Below are 16,744 nucleotides of genomic sequence, written 5' to 3'. Positions count from 1 at the left end.
TAAGTTGAGGTGCAGCTGTAGTCTATGTCACTCAAGCTGAGACCTCCAGGGCTGAAAAATGAGGCCAATGTTGAAGTGCCAAAAACTGCAGTTCCTCTTATGGTTCCTCTTATTTGGTGTCTATAATTTATTTCACCATTCATGACTGCTATATAGGGGTGGATTCTTATATAACTCACCTATTTACATTTTATTAAGGCTTTAAGTTATGCATAATTAAAAGCGTTTGAATGACAAGCTGTCTGTGAGTTGCCAACCACAGTCTATGAATCAGATCCACTCCTCGCGCCTTCACAGCCCCCAAAAAAGACAATGACGATGGTCAAAATGTTGAACTTTGAGCTTCCAAACGGAAGTCGACAAACAAATGGGTGACAACACAATAGATACGTCCCTTTTTATGCAGTCTATGGTATCACTAGTAGTGTATTTTATAACTCTAACACATTCCATCTTGATGTGAAGGTAATGTCATGTTTATAAAACATAGAAATTGCAATAAAATTCAGTAAAACATTATCAACCCAAACAGAAGAAGAGTAAGCTTTATTGGCCAAGTATGCTTCAACAAACAAGGAATTTGACAGTTAGCTTTGCTCTCAATGTACAGGAAATTAAACATTAAATATAAAGGGACAATAAAAAAGAAAATAAAAAACAGAAAAATATAGTTTTAAATTTACGTATGTACAAGCTCTAATTAAACAATTTTAGCTAATATGTGAAGAGAGTATTTTCAAATTGGATTACTTGTTCTGAAGTCATAACAACAATTGTCCCTCAGCTGGAGGTTGAGCACCAGAAGCTTGATTTCTAATCTTAAGTGCAGGAGAGGAGCATCTTCATTACAGTGTGACCAGTCTTTAAAGGCATTGAATCCATTAATTTTAAAATAATGTCCTTTACCCATCTTTCAAAAGTCTTAAAAATGCTTAGTCATGGGAAGTAGGTTTCTATGACTTTTATTTTTTTGACATTGCACTTTAAAAGCTCAAACAATTTGTAACCTTAAAAAAGATAATAAACCAAATGCTCTTGCATTAAAATCACCAAAAAATCATGTTTTATATTGCAAACAATATCTTATCTATATCTTGCTAACCTTAAATAGGTGATCTTGGTTCCTGTTTGTTCTTCCCTTCAGTTTTGGCTACTGTGAAATTAGTCTTATATTTAATTCTGAATTGCATTAAAAAAGAGTCGGTCCTAAATTCCACCTGCCTTCGGTGGTGGGAACTCTGGTAAAATGCTTTTTTAGTGATAATGATCCCTCAGTTTGCACAAAAAACAGATCTGATTAATCATAATAAAGCTCCATCAAAAGTTATTTGTATACTGTTATAAACTGTTCAGACAGAAAGTGAATTTTTGAGGTAGCACAGAAATGTATGACAGGATTAGATGTGACTCTACCTGAGCCAGTGCAAATTGATGCAAAGGTCTGTGCAAGAGTTGAAAATGTTTCGACTTGATTGAAAATGTTTTGTTTATGCCAGGGCTTTATGGATCTACTTTATAAATGAGCAGATTTGAGAAGGAAAAGGAGAGACTGGAGGGAAGAGACAGACAGAATCGGAGCTTCTCTTGAGCTCTGAAATTAGTCAGAGGTTGAGTTGAACAAATACACACAGGCACGGAGTAGTTCTTTTTATACCGGAAAAAAACTAGTCCGTACGAGGTGTTGTCCAACTATGTCAGACGCCAAAAGTTTTCATAGCTGTTCCAAAAGGCCACACTGGAAGGCAGTAACAGAGAGGAGGAAGACACAACAATCGTTTAAATACAGAGATGACATTGCACTTTTGGAAACAGTCCTGAAAGACATTGATGTTATTTTTTCCTTAGCTTTTAATATAAAGAGTTATAGAAATAGTTTTTACTTTGTTCAGCTGGCCAATTGCTGCAGAAAGCGGATATGAAGTTATATTGGATTGGTTTTTGGAAGTTACAAAAACGGTCGGACACAGCCCCACTCAAATTCGACGTGAAAGAGGGGTAGGAGGACGTGATTCCGCAGCTATTGACCCATCTGACAACCATTTCTGATGAAGTAAACTGGCACCTCAAGAGGCCTCAAAAGCAAACTCTTGCTCCGTGTTGGCTCTGGAATCAAACCACAAACTGCTACACAACAATGTTTTGTATTTGACACAGCCCCAAACCAACACACTGACACTGAATTGTTAATAGTCTTTGTGTTGCATGGAAAGCCAAGAAAAGCAAACAGCTCCTGGGAGGTGTGTTTCAAAGACTCAGCTGTAGTTTTCTTAATGGCAGACTGGTACACATTGTTACGTCCTGAAGATTTTGGGACACACAGTCCTTGACATCAACTAGACAGTTATGTAATGCGGGTAACTTGGGCTTCTCCATTTATCTTGGCGATGAAGATGAGTATCATTGGGATAAAAGTGGAAACAGATGCTAAACTCACAATTAATAGGGTTATTGGATAACATGGCAACAATATTGGGTCAACAGTAGTCACATTAAGAGAGTATTAAGAGACTGTTTTCTCTGCATAACAGCAAGTAATAGCACAGTTCTCTTTCTAAATAGGTATTTTATGTAATATTCTTATTAGTACAATCATATTCTTTTGCTCATTAGGTATGTAGAGTTAAATAAATAACTACCAAAGGTAAATTATAAAGTTTCACCTGTGACTGATATCATTATAAGAGAGTCCTGGGTACAGTTGTCTTGAATGTGACCTCTGCTGTCACCTGTTGCGGGTTAATTTGAATTCTACATGTTTTTCAACTTTGTTGAGCATTCTTTCACCCTGTTGTTTACTTTTAACTGAATTTCCCCTTGCAGGGAAAAAAGGGCTCACTTAACTTGACGTGACCCCAGAACCTCACAGATGGGGAGAGGGGTCGTTTAGCGTGAGGCCGAGGGATTGAATGAGCCTAACAGTGTGTGGACAAGAGCCACAGAGATGCAAGAAGTGGGGGAGTTAGTGGTGGTTAAAAGCAGAGGCTTTTGTGCTTTCAGCTCAGCTGCTCAGCTCAGACTGTGAGAAAGCACTTTATTTTTTAACAATCATGCACATCTCCTACAAAACAAACTTCTGTGTCTTATTAAGCATAAAGTCAGTTTAACTTTCAACCCAATGACCAGAAAATGTGTTGGCATTGTATGTTTCTGCAAACCACAGATGCATTACATTTGCATGTTATAGTGGATATGTTGAAACTTTACATTTAAATTATGGTTTACATAAAGAATAGGTTTAGGCACAAAAAACACTTGGTCATGGCTAGGAATTATGTTTTGGCTTAACTACCCTTTTTTAGGGATTCATTCTTGGTAGGAATAGCAGCAATGTCGGCTTTTCATGTTATTATCCTTGCTGGAAAAATGCAGACAGATCGCTACAAAACTCTTTCTTTTGGAGCCTAAAAAGCTGCTGAAAAAACATGCAAACAACGCGTAGATACAAAACACCTTCATTTGGAACCTGAAAAGCTATTTGGAAAAAAAAAAACTCTCAGGTCGCTACAAAACAGCCTTGTTTGGAGTCTGAGAAGCCGCTGGAAAAACAGATTGGTTGCTACAAAACACCAACATTTGGAGCCTTAAAAGCCACTGGAAACACAGCAATGACTCAGTAAATCACAACTGGTTTTGTTGTTTGTTTGTGGTCTGCTGCTTGGCAGGCATTTAGTGTAGGTGACACGTCATCCACTATCCCCTTCATTTCCCAAATGTCAAAGTCAGCTCGTATTCTCCAGCACTGTAAAAACGTGTATATGATAAATATGACATGTACTAATGTACATGTACTACGTGGTTTGCAGAAACATACAATGCCAACATTTTCTTCTAGCAACTGGCCTGTAACTTTCCTTTACTATTTTCCTCATGTATTTGTGTTTTCTTTGCTCTGAAATGTAATAGTTCCCAATCTAACTTGGTATATTTGGGGATTTAGAATTTCAATAAGCTCTAGTGTAAAGGTCAACATTGAGTTAAAACATCAGTGGAGCAACACCAATCAACACACATTTACAATAAATCTGGCAACTGGTGTAACATAGATCAGCAGGGGATTTAGTAGAAGACAGACAAACAGAGAGAGATGGATTGAGAGGAAGTCGAAGTGGCAGACGCTTACGTTTTTTCCCCTTCTCCTATGCCAAAAAGAAAATCTCATCACCTTCATGTCCTTACATACTCTTTTGGTGGAAATTTAAAAGCCAAATAATGCTATCGCCATTAATAAGCCATAATGGGTAACTTGGTGACATGCAAAATCTGAAAAGCTTACCTTCTCTGATTGGTATTTTAATGAGAAACAGGCATTCGCTACTTTTTTTCTGTCACCTGGTAAGCTGTCAAGAGATGTGAGAGAAGTTTAAGTACACATTTGGGAAAACGGATTGGCTTTGATCATGTCCCACAGCAGCTTTTACTTTTTACCCTCTTGCTACCTGTTGGGTTACACTTCACTAAACATTAACTGCAATATCGAAACAAAACTCCCTGCTGTGTCTTGCAGTTGCAAGAGATTAGGTGCTGATGTGTTGCATGTGTTTTGTTATTTTCATTTAGAACACTTTGAGGGTCTTCTCAGCTCCTTCACCAAATCAACAATTTAGCATCTTTCTTACACCAGATTTAGACCTATTAAATGCTCAATGTGTGTCTTTCAAAGAGCTCTTTTGGGAGTAAAACATTGGTAACAATTATCTAGTGTTTCTCTGATTGCCTGGCACCTGGCATCAGCCTTGGTATATCTGTGAGCTGCCTCTTGTTGTTACATGCCCTGATGACTGTAAGTTGAAACGCATAGTGGTCAAACCCATTTATTAAAGGCTTTTCAACTTTTGTAGCACAGTGTGCCCTGGAATTTTTTGGTTTTGACTTATTGACAAAAGAAATAACAAGTCTAACCTCCTTTACCACCTTTTTTGGTCAATATTGTCCTTGAGTCCAAAGAGCACCTGTTTTTGAAACCTACACATGTGAAGTAGCACACCTCAGGCAAACTTTTTTACATAACACTGGTAAAGGTCATACGATGCTGCATAACCAAAACTCCTGTCAGTATGTTTGATGGATGAATGTCAATCAAATGTGACAGCTCAGTTTCTCTGCAATGCTTATACAATTAGTATTTGTTGTCTTTATGAGAGAAGTCTGTGTTTAGAGCAGCACAGGGAGACAAACAGACACGAGACAGGAAAGGGATTATTTTAATGATGAGTAAGAATGAGTTGGCAGTTGTTTGTTGCACTTTAGCCAGACACTGTCTGCTCTGATAAATGTTGATGTGAAAGTTTTTTTTGGTACAGACGTTCATAAAACTGCTGAGATATTACAACGTGGCACTGAAACCTACATGTTTTGTATAGGTTATGGTAATGGTAAAGAACTACATACTAGGCATGGGCGGTATCTATTCTTTCATTCCTTTTTGCCATTTCTCCAGGGTATATGGTTTGTTATGGTGTTAGTGTAAGGAAAAAAAAAACGAAATGTTGAACTGCTGACAATAGAGGTCATTGTAGTGCTCTACCTCACCACAATTTAGCTCAAATGTCAAGAAAGGAAAGGAAAGGAAATATTATTACACGCACTTTACTTGTTAAACAGGAAAATACAACCATACACCTTATAAGTTCAAGTTTCTCACACTTCATTCAAACTTGACAGAAAAAAACTAAAACCTACCAAAACCATCTTGGCTAGCCTCTCCTAGTTTGGTCAAAATACACCCTTAAATCACTGAGTTAGTTGTAAAAATACGCTCTATCTACCTCTATATTTCCCTCTCTGTCTCTTCCTTTTGGTCCTGCAGTGTCCCCCATTACTCACAGTCAAAACCTTTCTTAGCTTACTGATCCACCAGTAGAGATTGACTTCTTATGGTGCATGCACTGCATCCCCTCAATACAGCATCTCTGTGTCAGTTTAATTAATAGAAAGATGAACGTCTATATTTTTGGTGGTATTCAGAATCATACCTACTGCAATTCTAAACACCGCCCAAGCCTACTTGATTTGATTTTTATGAAGAATTTAAAAGCAATATTCTGTCTGTTTTTTTTATTTTTTATTTTTATTTATTTATTTTAAGTTATAACATTAAGACTTCACAGGTCATTCTAAGCCAGCTGGGGTGTGGAGGGGAATAAATGGGCACATGTGCATGAGATTGTTATTATATTCTGCACAAAACTAAATTTGATCACAAAAATAAGGGAATTTAAAAGCACAGTTTATAGAAGGGACATTATGACAAAAAAATCCCAGAGGATAGCAGTCAAAAAACACATATTTCTAAAGCGGTCCTCAGTGGAAACAACATACAGTACATAGCAACTTACACATCTTACAACAAATTACATTATAAACCTACTCATTCCCCTTGCAACTACACTCCTATGGTTCAGATTACCTCCTGAGAGGTAAACCATCAGTCCTCCCCAAAAATCCTTTTTTGTTTGTTTGTTTGTTTTCAAGCCTTTGTTTGGCTTTGTTTTAATATGTAGGGACAGGTTTTTCTATAGGGGGTATAGAAAAATGAGCACCTTGTTATTTTACCATTAACACGAGGAACACTGCATGACATAATGCTTGCACTTGTGTTGCAATTAGGTTGTATATCTATGATGCACTTGGTACTTCAGGACATTTATGGGATCTTCTTTAGCCTATGATCATAAAAATGTTCTTTTCCTTTTCAAGGTCTCTCTGACTGCTTTAACATCGACACAAAGAACTTCAGGATCATCAAAGGCCCTAAACAAGCGCAGTTTGGATACACTGTTCAGCAACACGTGGCTGCTGGAGGAGAAAAGTGGTAAGAGGCTGATATGATTTACATACTGCTGAGATGCAAAATATCGCACCTGTAAAGTACTCATGTCAAATTCTGCTGATCTGTGCCTGTTTTATCGTAGCTTGGCGCACAGCTGGGAAAATTTCTTTATTGATTGCTTCTGACACCACAATAACTTCTTGGATTACACTGTCAGACTTTTTCATCTACAGTTTATCTTATGACATAAAATATCAGTATCTCTTATTATCATGTTTATTTGTAGCTTCTGTTAAGCAGCCAGAGTTTACCCTGTTGATCTATGGCAAAGATTAAGAGGTCAACTACATGACGACTGTAAAACACAAGCGACAAGCTGTAGCGCTGACAGACCGTCTGACTTGGCAGTGAGTTATTTTTTTCCCCAGAAAGATAGTGATCTACTGTACCTCTCCTGTGGTGTGCAAGCTTTCCTCCCATTAATTTGTACTGCAACACAGACTGCAGTTCTGAGCTGGATAGCTTACATTCATCTCGTTACCTCATCGCACAAACTGACTCCTGATGCACACTATTATTAGGCCAACTGGCACCGTGTGGTGGCCAAAATTAGTTTCTGGCAGCCTAAAAAAATGTCTGGTAGCAAACACTGTGCTAGTACCATGTCGAGTTCCAGCTGCGCTTCTGTGTGTGTGTGTGTGTGTGTGTGTGTGTGTGTGTGTGTGTGTGCGTGCGTGCGTGCGTGCGTGTGTGTGCGCGCGTATGTATAAATCATTAGTTCTGCTTATATGTATTTCATTCAATGTCTGCATTCTCTCTGACTTCGTTGGCTCCCAGAATGACGTCACTGGCAAAATGATAGCGTTGGTCGTTTGTTAAAATGTTTAAAATTTCCTGACAAGAGACCTTTTGCAGTTGATAAGTGAATAATATGAAGTCTTATTTGTTGGGTAGATGCTTAGATGTACAATGTGTGACATGTTGATGAAGGAATGTGTGTGGCCAGAACCATTGTTTGCATTTTGTCTCCTTTTAGCAATCTCATTGTTTTAACCATCCATCCCTCCCTCCATTATCTATAACCGCTTATCCTTTTCTGAGTCATGGGAAGGTTGAAGCCCATCCCAGCTGACACATGGCAAGAGGCGGGGCAGGTTGCCAGATAATCACAGGGCTGATGCACAGAGACAGACAACAATGTAGAGACAGACAACAAATTACACCTGCATGTTTTTGGACTGTGGATGGAAGCTGGAGAACCTGGAGAAAATCCACAACAGAAAAAAATCCAAGCTCCACATGCAAAACCCAAAACTCTCTTCTGTGAGGCGACAGTGCTAACCACTGTAGCACCATGCCGGACTTTGTTTTAACCTTGAAATTAAAAATAACTAGATATTTCCCTAACAGTGCACACAGTTTCAGTTTTCTGAAGCCCGGTATTCATGAGTACAGAAGACTTCGCTTCCAAATTGCTTGGCACCACATTCATGACTAACAGCAGACTTACCTTGACTGTCATGACTGCAAACACAGCACATCTAAATGAGACAGAAAGTTAAATAACCACTTTTTTTGTTAAAAATAAGTAATTGCTTTCTGATTTGTAATTTGAAATGTCAAGAGGGCACTGACAAAAGGCTCTTCACATTGTACATCTCCGTCTCATTTTATCATCCCAAATTTTTTTAAAAAACCTGTTGGTCTCTGGGTTTCCCCTTTTTAATGACAAACACACATTTGTCCCACCTGTTGGCATGGAGAGTTATTTCCTTACACGCAGTCACAAAACGTATGTGCAAGTGCAATGTTGCAAGTGCAACGTTTTGGCTGACACAAGCGATGTGAGGCGATGCAACAGTCTGCCCTTAACGCTGCTTTGTTTTTTTCAGTCGGTTGGGAGTGTCTGCAGCTTTAGGCTGTGTCCAGATGCACTGTGTGTAGAAATGCAGCCCACCCATTTATGCAACAACATGACAGCGCAATTTCCAGGTTCAGGTCAATAAAACACACAGGTAAACATTAATCACCCTTTTTATTGGACCAAAGTGTTACTACTATTTACACCATGACCAGTGTGAGGAAACATGAAACAACTATGCTAACTTTCCAGAGCAATAAAATTCCTCTTTGTGATAATGTAAAATGCTGTGCTGTGTTTTCACTCTGAGAGCAAAGTTAAATACATGGATCTGGACTTTTTGGATCATATATCATTGCCTCACAAGAATCTGTTCATAATCTAACCTTTAAGTAACTTCAATTTGATGCAAACTCTGCTGAGTAAAATGTATGTCCAGCTCGTGATTTTTAAAATATCGAGCAGAAAACCTTGAACCCCAACCACAGGGTAATAGTTGAGACAACGTCTGTCATGGAATAAGTGTAATTATTGTTGCAACAACATTGTGGTCAGACTGGTTCATGTCCCATTAAGAATTTATCGGTCATTAAAGAATAGCCTGATGGTATAATTCCAATTTTCACACAAAGCACTTTTCTTCCATCATAATGGGACCAGTGTAAATAAGCTACAAAAAATCACATACTGTGCTTACTGTCCCATTTTACTGTTCCTCTTGGCAAGTCATCTATCCTCCGTCACCCTCAGGCAGCCTGACATATGAGGCCTATAGTGTCGGACATGTGTGTGTGAAAAGAGAGAGTATTGTGAGAGAGTTTCATATTTATATAAAGAAGCTTTATTATATTGCACTTGGCAGTTAAATCACTCTGCTGGCTGATAAAATCTCAGATCACAATGTCGGTTAGTGACCTCAAAGTAGAAGGGACTATAGAAGCTGATTGAGAGCTTTCCACTGTGTTTGTGTACATACACTCTTGTATTGAGATCCATTTTTGGAAAGAAAAGCAATTTTACCCTGTTTCACCTCTTAAAATGGTTGTTTTAGGATTTAGGTTGGAATCAGGTTCAGGCTTTTTTATTGTCAACAAATCACCCGAAACGACCAAAACCAACAATAAACTGATCCTACTAACAATGTTTGTGTAACTTGATATGGTGGACTCTTCTGTACCAGAGGCCCTTTTTTAAACATTTAACACATCAGTGAGCCATACCTGTATGCAATGATGCAGGTGCTTCTGCATTGTAATGAGCACATAGTTACTGTAAGAGTCAATCCAAGTAAAACCCTCAAGCTGTCATAAATACTCACGATTCTACAGATAAAAATATTCCTCAATAAATGGACAGGTCAGATGTGCTTGAGTAGCATTTGGCAAAAACGTCAGTGCTTCCAAAAATACATATTTGTGACCCACTTTAAAAAAAAATTACATTTACACAATGAACCAGAACACACAGGGATTTGGAGAGTCAGAGAGTATTGAGACACATTGCTGGTTTTAGTCTTTTCATTGTTTGACAATAATAAAAATATAGAATATCACCAGCCTTATCCTTTAAGGTTTAAATGGGGAGTGAGGGAGTTCAAACGTGTGTGTTCTTGGTGTACAAGAAGGGACAGTGACACACTTGGAGAGCAAAATGACAAACTAGCAAGAGTTGCCAGCTGCCAGAAGTCAAAGTCTTCCTTTGCAGATGTCGATCAGAGTCGGTTACACTATAAAATCCGACTTCTTTGCCATTCGGAGCAGCTGTCAACCAACCATGTCTACCAGAACTGAAAAGGTCTGAGTGGCTGATTTGTGTGGAATAAAGGTCACCAGAGACGCTGCTTCGTCTGAGGTGGATGTGTGAGAACGAGGTGGAAACATTTGCAGTGGAAGAGCAGAGCAGAGCAGCACAGACTGTACAAACAGCCTCCAGCCAAGTGGAGCTGCAGGGACAGAGATTTGGCATCTTTATTAGCTGTCCATACACCTGGTATAAAAGTGCCTTTATTCATTATAAGTTAAAAAAAAGAGTGATAACGTGTAAGAGGACTAAAGTGTTGGAAATTCAAACCAATGCAAGGAAAGAAAAATAATTGAAACCTTAATAAATTGGCTAATTTCTCTTTCATAACACTGGAAGAAGGCAGTGAGCAACAACAGAAGAAATTACCCAAAAATTTGTAACAAAAAAACAAAACGCAAGAAGTACAAGTCATTTACCTGAAAATTATTATTATTATTGTTTTATTTTTTTTAAAAGAAAAGTTGATTATTGTCTTTTTCCCATCCCACCAATTTTTACAGGATGCAAAGATTTAAAAACTTCAGAAAGGCTTTTTATATCAGCACAAGAAAGGTGATGTCGCTCCAGATTTCAAAGGGTTAATATCTATTTTTAAATATGTTAACAATGTTATAAAGCTTTGTTTCAATATTGTGGCTGTTGAGTTTACTGTCTGACTGAAGCTACAGTGGTCCACAGTGCTGAGTGTCCCTTTTGGTTTAAACCTTCGTTATGACTCGTTTGTGTCCCCGTCAGACGGCTTACTCACCCAGTGGAGTTTAGTTTTAAAAAGACTGTTTAGTCAGTGCAGCGGTGTGCGTAGGTGTGGGTATGTGGACACACAGCTGCATGCACAAACTCAAGCTGTACAGTATATTTGTGTGTGTGTCTGTGGGAGTGTGTGTATCTAATCTGACAGCTCTCAGCTGGACTTGGGAATGTTGCAGGATCTGAGGGAGACGCGATAACACAGTGTTATTGAGTGCAAAAGTATCATTAGGATGATTTGCAAATAATGTTGTTTTTAAATTTGATAATACTTGATTTAAACTACACACCCAAACATCAAAACCGAAGAAATTGCCGCTCAGGATAGTTTTATTTCACACCAGTGATAGCGTGGGGAAAAGATATGAGACTCCAGCTGTTATGAGACAGCTGTCGAGGAAGTCTGCAGATTCTTCACTTAAAGGAGCAGTGTGTAGGATTTAGTGGCATCTAGCGGGAAGGATTGCATTTTGCCACCAGCAAAAACTTCTCCCATGTGCCACGTATGAACTCTTGGTTAGAATTCCTTTAGTGTTGATGGTTCAGGAGGTTTTTACCACAAGCTGAATTATCCACAGAGGTTTCTTCCTCTCTGAAACAAATGGACCTGGTGATTTAAATCAACAAACAGTGAATAAAGCAGTTTCACGATATAAATCAGTGTTTCTCTGACGCTGTTTGGCACATCACAGACGACCTGCTTGCCCAGCACCTGAAAATGTGTGCTTAACTTATTTGTGAGCCAGACATTGAGGAGGTTTTTACTATGAGCCAAATTATCCGCAGCAGTCTCTTTCTCTCCAAATAATCCAGGTGATTTTAACCAGTGAAAACACAGAATGAAACAGTTTCACATTATAAGTCAGTGTTTCATTGACGCTGTTTGCCACTAGCCAAGCACCTGCTTATATGTGCTCACCCTTTTCTCTGATAACTTATGATCCAGACTTTCAGGAGGTTTTTATTGGGAGCCAAATTATTCACAGAAATCCCTTCTCCAAAACAAACGGACCCGTTGATTGGAACCAATAAAAACACTTTTTTTCTGTCACTCTTGTTGTGGAGAGGCTTCTAACTTTGGTGGTCTGTGTGAAAACAAGAATGGCTCTCTTTAAAGGCAGTGTTTGATTTGTCCTTTCTGGACTACCGTAGAAACATGGCAGTGTCACATGGCGATCTCTTTAGATGTGGACTAATCTCTATGAAGATATAAATGGCTCATTTTAAAGCAACGAAAACTCTACTTTTCTTAATTTCAGATGATTATACACTAAAGAAAACATTCTTATATTATTTTCAATTTCTATCAATGTATCCCTCTAAATCCTACACACTGAACCTTTAAATAAAACTTTTAGCGAAAGTAGCTGACAAATACATGCGTGGAGTATGAAAGTCAAAAATACTCTAAATTTTGGTTAAATACAGTATTTTACTATTACAGCATGTTGTTTTCCATCACTGGTACCAGATGAGATGCTTTCATGTGGGAAAGTGATGAATTCAACCTCACATGTGTCTCATTTTCATGTGTGCCATCTAAGAGGTTTACGAGGGTTTAGTATTTGTTTCCTTCAAGATGGATGTGTTGATGAGGCAATGATCTGTGCTGATTAGGACAAAATTTGATGCTTTTTTTAAGCGAATGAAAAAGCATCTTTGAAGTGCCAGACAGCAACTCTGCAGCAGAACATGTGCTCACCAAGTGTCAGCGCTTCAGGGGGGCATTTCTGCTGACTGTCTGGGTCTGTGAGCTTGTATTTAATGTATTTACAAATGTGACTTAGATTAGTCATGTAGAAACTGTAATTTGAGTGATACACTTATTATTAATTGAGGTGGACAGTCCACCTCCCTGGTCATTTATGCCTTTTAACTTTTTAACCTCCACTTTCCCCTGAAGTGGTTTCACCTCAGCTGAGCTTTCGAGAGAATTTAAATTGATACAATCACTGATGTTGCCTGTGAGCATCTGCACTAGTCTGCGGCGTGGTCAACTTTTCCAGAGCTGTCTGATTTCTCAAAACCCTCAGCTCTGTTTGGATAGGAACAGGATCACAGCTGGAAAGTGACTCTGTTACAAAAAAAGGTTTTTATGACCCGAACCTGAGGTAAGACATGTGTGCAGCTAAATTCAAACACGTCAAGGACTTCAAGGACAAAATTAAGAAAGTCGTGTTTGCTGATGTTGTGTGCCTGCACAAGTTATTTGCAAGAGCTTAAGTGCATAAGAAACAGCATGTGTAGAAGAGCATGTATCGAAGAAATCATTTCATTAAGATGTTTTTTCCTCTTACCCAAGCATGTGGTGAGCGGGATAAAATTACTGTTTTCTCAGTTTCACAAAAATGACATCACGAAAATGAGACATCTTCTGTTAACAGTTTCTGTCCACGAGTGCTGATAGAGCTACCAAGTTGAGAAAAGGTCACAATGTCAAGAATGTGTCATTTCCTCACGTGTCTACTGAGCATTATGGTGCTCTAAACACTCTGCCAGAGCAGGCACTCTTTAGGGACTAAGAAGAGGCCACTTCACCTCCAGTTGGTGAAGAGTTTGGGTGTTTAAACCTGATGGGATACACGGACCTGCATATTTGAGCCATGCACCACAGAAGCCTCCCACTTTCTATTCCAACTGTTTATTTTTCGACAGTCGTACCGGGTCTCCTCAATGGAGACCTGACCTTTACTCTTTAGCTCGGTTACGAGTTGCACACCACAAAGAGCTGCAGGGAGTCTGTGAAGTCTTTCAGCACCAGCCTTAAATAGTGTTCCCTTTATTTAGCTCGTTTTCAAAGCTGCACAGAAAATTGTTTTTACACGTCCTGAGCTAGACGGGAAAACAAATCCGATCTATTCAGTTTTAGTTTAGACACAACACACACAGTCATGTGATTGCAATGCCTATATGTCAGCAGTTTGAAGTATTTTGACAGCATTTAAGTTAGACGATAGATACCTGTTACACTGAATGTAGTAAAATTGGACTCTACAGGCAGGCCGTGAGGTTGTATCAGGCCAGCTCCATTATATAGAGATTCATGAAATGGACATGCATTATGTGGTGGTGGGCATAAAATGTGCTCAAATTATATGCTGGCACCACAAAAAACAATGTTAATGTGGAGTCACTGAGGATCTTTTGTGGTGTGCGGCACACAAATTAAGTATACAGAGCGAGAAAGTCCACATGGGACAAACAAACCCAGACCTTCAACCAGGAGGCTGCTGTTCATGTATTGTGTGAAACTTAATGTCAGCGTATGACCAGACAGTGACAAGAATTCACACAAGAATTAAACGTCACACGTGGAGGTAATAAATGTTCATGGGAGCATCATCTAGTGTGCGGACTCTATTTTTGTAAAAACAATTCACTTGTGCCATGTTTTTAGCCTTGTTGTAGTCTGGAGCCTGCAGCTCCTAGTGTGGAAGCTGCGTATGCGTGCGTGAGAGACCAACGAGAGCTCGCGGAAGCCCGTCACACAGACAGAGAGTCTTATAGCATCAAGTCCCTTTGTCTGATTTAAAACTACTGTATGTGGGGGAGGCTTCCAGGTAGCATGTAAACACTAGTGTACAGATACTGCGAGCTCTTGTTGGTCTTCCGCCAGTACGCATACGTGAACACGTTTCCCACAGGCTTTGTTTAAAAACAGACACGCTTACGAGGACATACCAGTATCCGTTTATGGATGCATGTTGTTTCAAGCGTAAGCAAAGTGTAAATGCAGATATTGGATTTGAGTCACTTTTCAGAGTAGATGTAAGTAGGCGGCCCAAAAAAATGGGATATAGGCAATAAATCAGAATTGGGAATCAAGACCTGTAGTAAAACAGAGGCAGCTCTTTGTTTGACCTGAAAAAGACTAACATGCTTAATGGGACAATGAGTTAAAGCAACAAGCATGTGCCTCCTCATAAGTCACCCTGTCACTGTCTGGTCAATACTCTCAAGTAAAGTAGACACGCTAAATGAATGTCTTTGGAAAATTATTATGTGACCATTACAGTTCTGCAATTTATGAGGCAGCATTAACAAAACAACACATATCCTGTTAATGCAGACAACTGGAATGTGATGAGCAAGCGTGACATTGGAGTAGCAACTCATGTTTGGGGCAGGGATGTGGTTTCACAGCGTATACATCTCTTCCTTCCAAATATGAAAAACATCACCACATTAATGACAGCCTGGGCTAGGAGATGGCGCTTCCTCAAAACCCCAAAATCCTGTATCCCCCGGTAACCACGGTAGAAAATGTCCACGCATTCATTGTGGGTCAAGTTATTTCTTTCGGTGTCATTACCATTCCTGCAGTGATGATGCACTGAGGCTCGCATTCGACCCTAATGAGCTCTGGAACATGATTGTTTGAACAGCTTCTGGAGAAATTCAGGAGGCCCCGAGGCAGGCGTCCAAGTCCAAGGCAACAATGGTCCCTTTTCATCAAGGTGGCTGTATCCTGACCTGAACTTGTGCTGCAGCGTCTCCCCTTGCCAACAGACAGCAATAACTGAAGTCATAATCATGATATTAATAGCTTTGAAAATATGAGCCCTGTCGGAGCCGCTGTGGCGAAAATGACTTCCAGAGTCTGTGAGACTTTAAAAAGTTGGCGTCAGGTGTAATAACACTGAAGCTTACTTCCATATGACTCTTTGATGTGCAGTGATGGACTGTTTGGACAACATTTCCTCTTGTCCTCATTTGCTGCTGTAAAATGTCAAATCATAACAAAATTTTCTATGGATATGCCCTGAAAACACATCACATTTAGAACTGCCCTAACAGACACTCACAAATGAAGATGGCATGCCACATGGCAACAAAAATAAACTCAAACCTGAAAGTTCATTCTTGACTTTTGGAAACAGAAGTTGAACTAACAATCTCACCACAGATGTCCACTGCTATTCTGGGGCTTTATTGTATCACACAGACTTCCTCAGCAGGAGTGTGTCCAGGTGTCATGGAAATTTGCATTCAGTTATCATTAAATACAACTTTATTAATACCTGTAGGACCACAGTTAGTGTGGTGTTGAACTATATGCAGCAACCCAGGGCAACAGATTATAATTGCTAAAAAGTGAAAGAAAAAAGCAAATAATATAAAAAACAAACATTATTGATGTTCTAATTTCTATTTTTCTGTTATATTGTACTTTGTATACAGTAGTCTTCTTAAACTTTTAACTTTTGCAAGATAAAATTGAATATGATATAGGTGCTGAGGTTATAGTTGGCTGAGGTGTATTGCTATGGCTTTGAGGAAATGCAGTGTAAAGTGTGAGCTCTTGAGATCTACGTATATATTTTTTAATTGTGCATTATGTACACACTGTGTTGTATATTTAGAAGGGACCTCAATGTGAGGACCCCATTTAACTGTTACAGTGCCTCAGGGCATGCTTGGTGCAGCTCGTTCTCTCACTCTCTACTGTCACCCAGCTTTCACAGAAATTATGCTGTGTGGCGCCTGAGTCCACTCGCATCAGCATCCACGTGACATTTTGGTTGTGTGACAGTGTCGAAAAGGGTGTGAAGTGATGCTCTGCT

General features: G+C 39.2%; 1 protein-coding gene across 2 annotated transcripts in view; it reads left to right on the top strand.

Moving 5' to 3' along the window:
• Nucleotides 1-16,744, top strand: part of itga11a (integrin, alpha 11a) — a 95,547-nt gene that overhangs the window by 34,029 nt on the left and 44,774 nt on the right. For both annotated transcript variants that reach the window (XM_088075129.1, XM_042491529.2), the window contains one exon: nucleotides 6,697-6,811. In XM_088075129.1, coding sequence (XP_087931255.1) covers nucleotides 6,697-6,811 — 115 coding nt within the window. The remainder of the gene's footprint in view (nucleotides 1-6,696; nucleotides 6,812-16,744) is intronic.

The sequence above is a fragment of the Plectropomus leopardus genome, chromosome 1, assembly GCF_026936395.1.
Source record: "Plectropomus leopardus strain MGB_pleo_1.0 chromosome 1, ASM2693639v1, whole genome shotgun sequence".
NCBI lineage: Eukaryota > Metazoa > Chordata > Actinopteri > Perciformes > Serranidae > Plectropomus > Plectropomus leopardus.
Note: the sequence above shows the minus strand (reverse complement) of the source record. Positions and strands in the feature narration are given on the sequence as shown.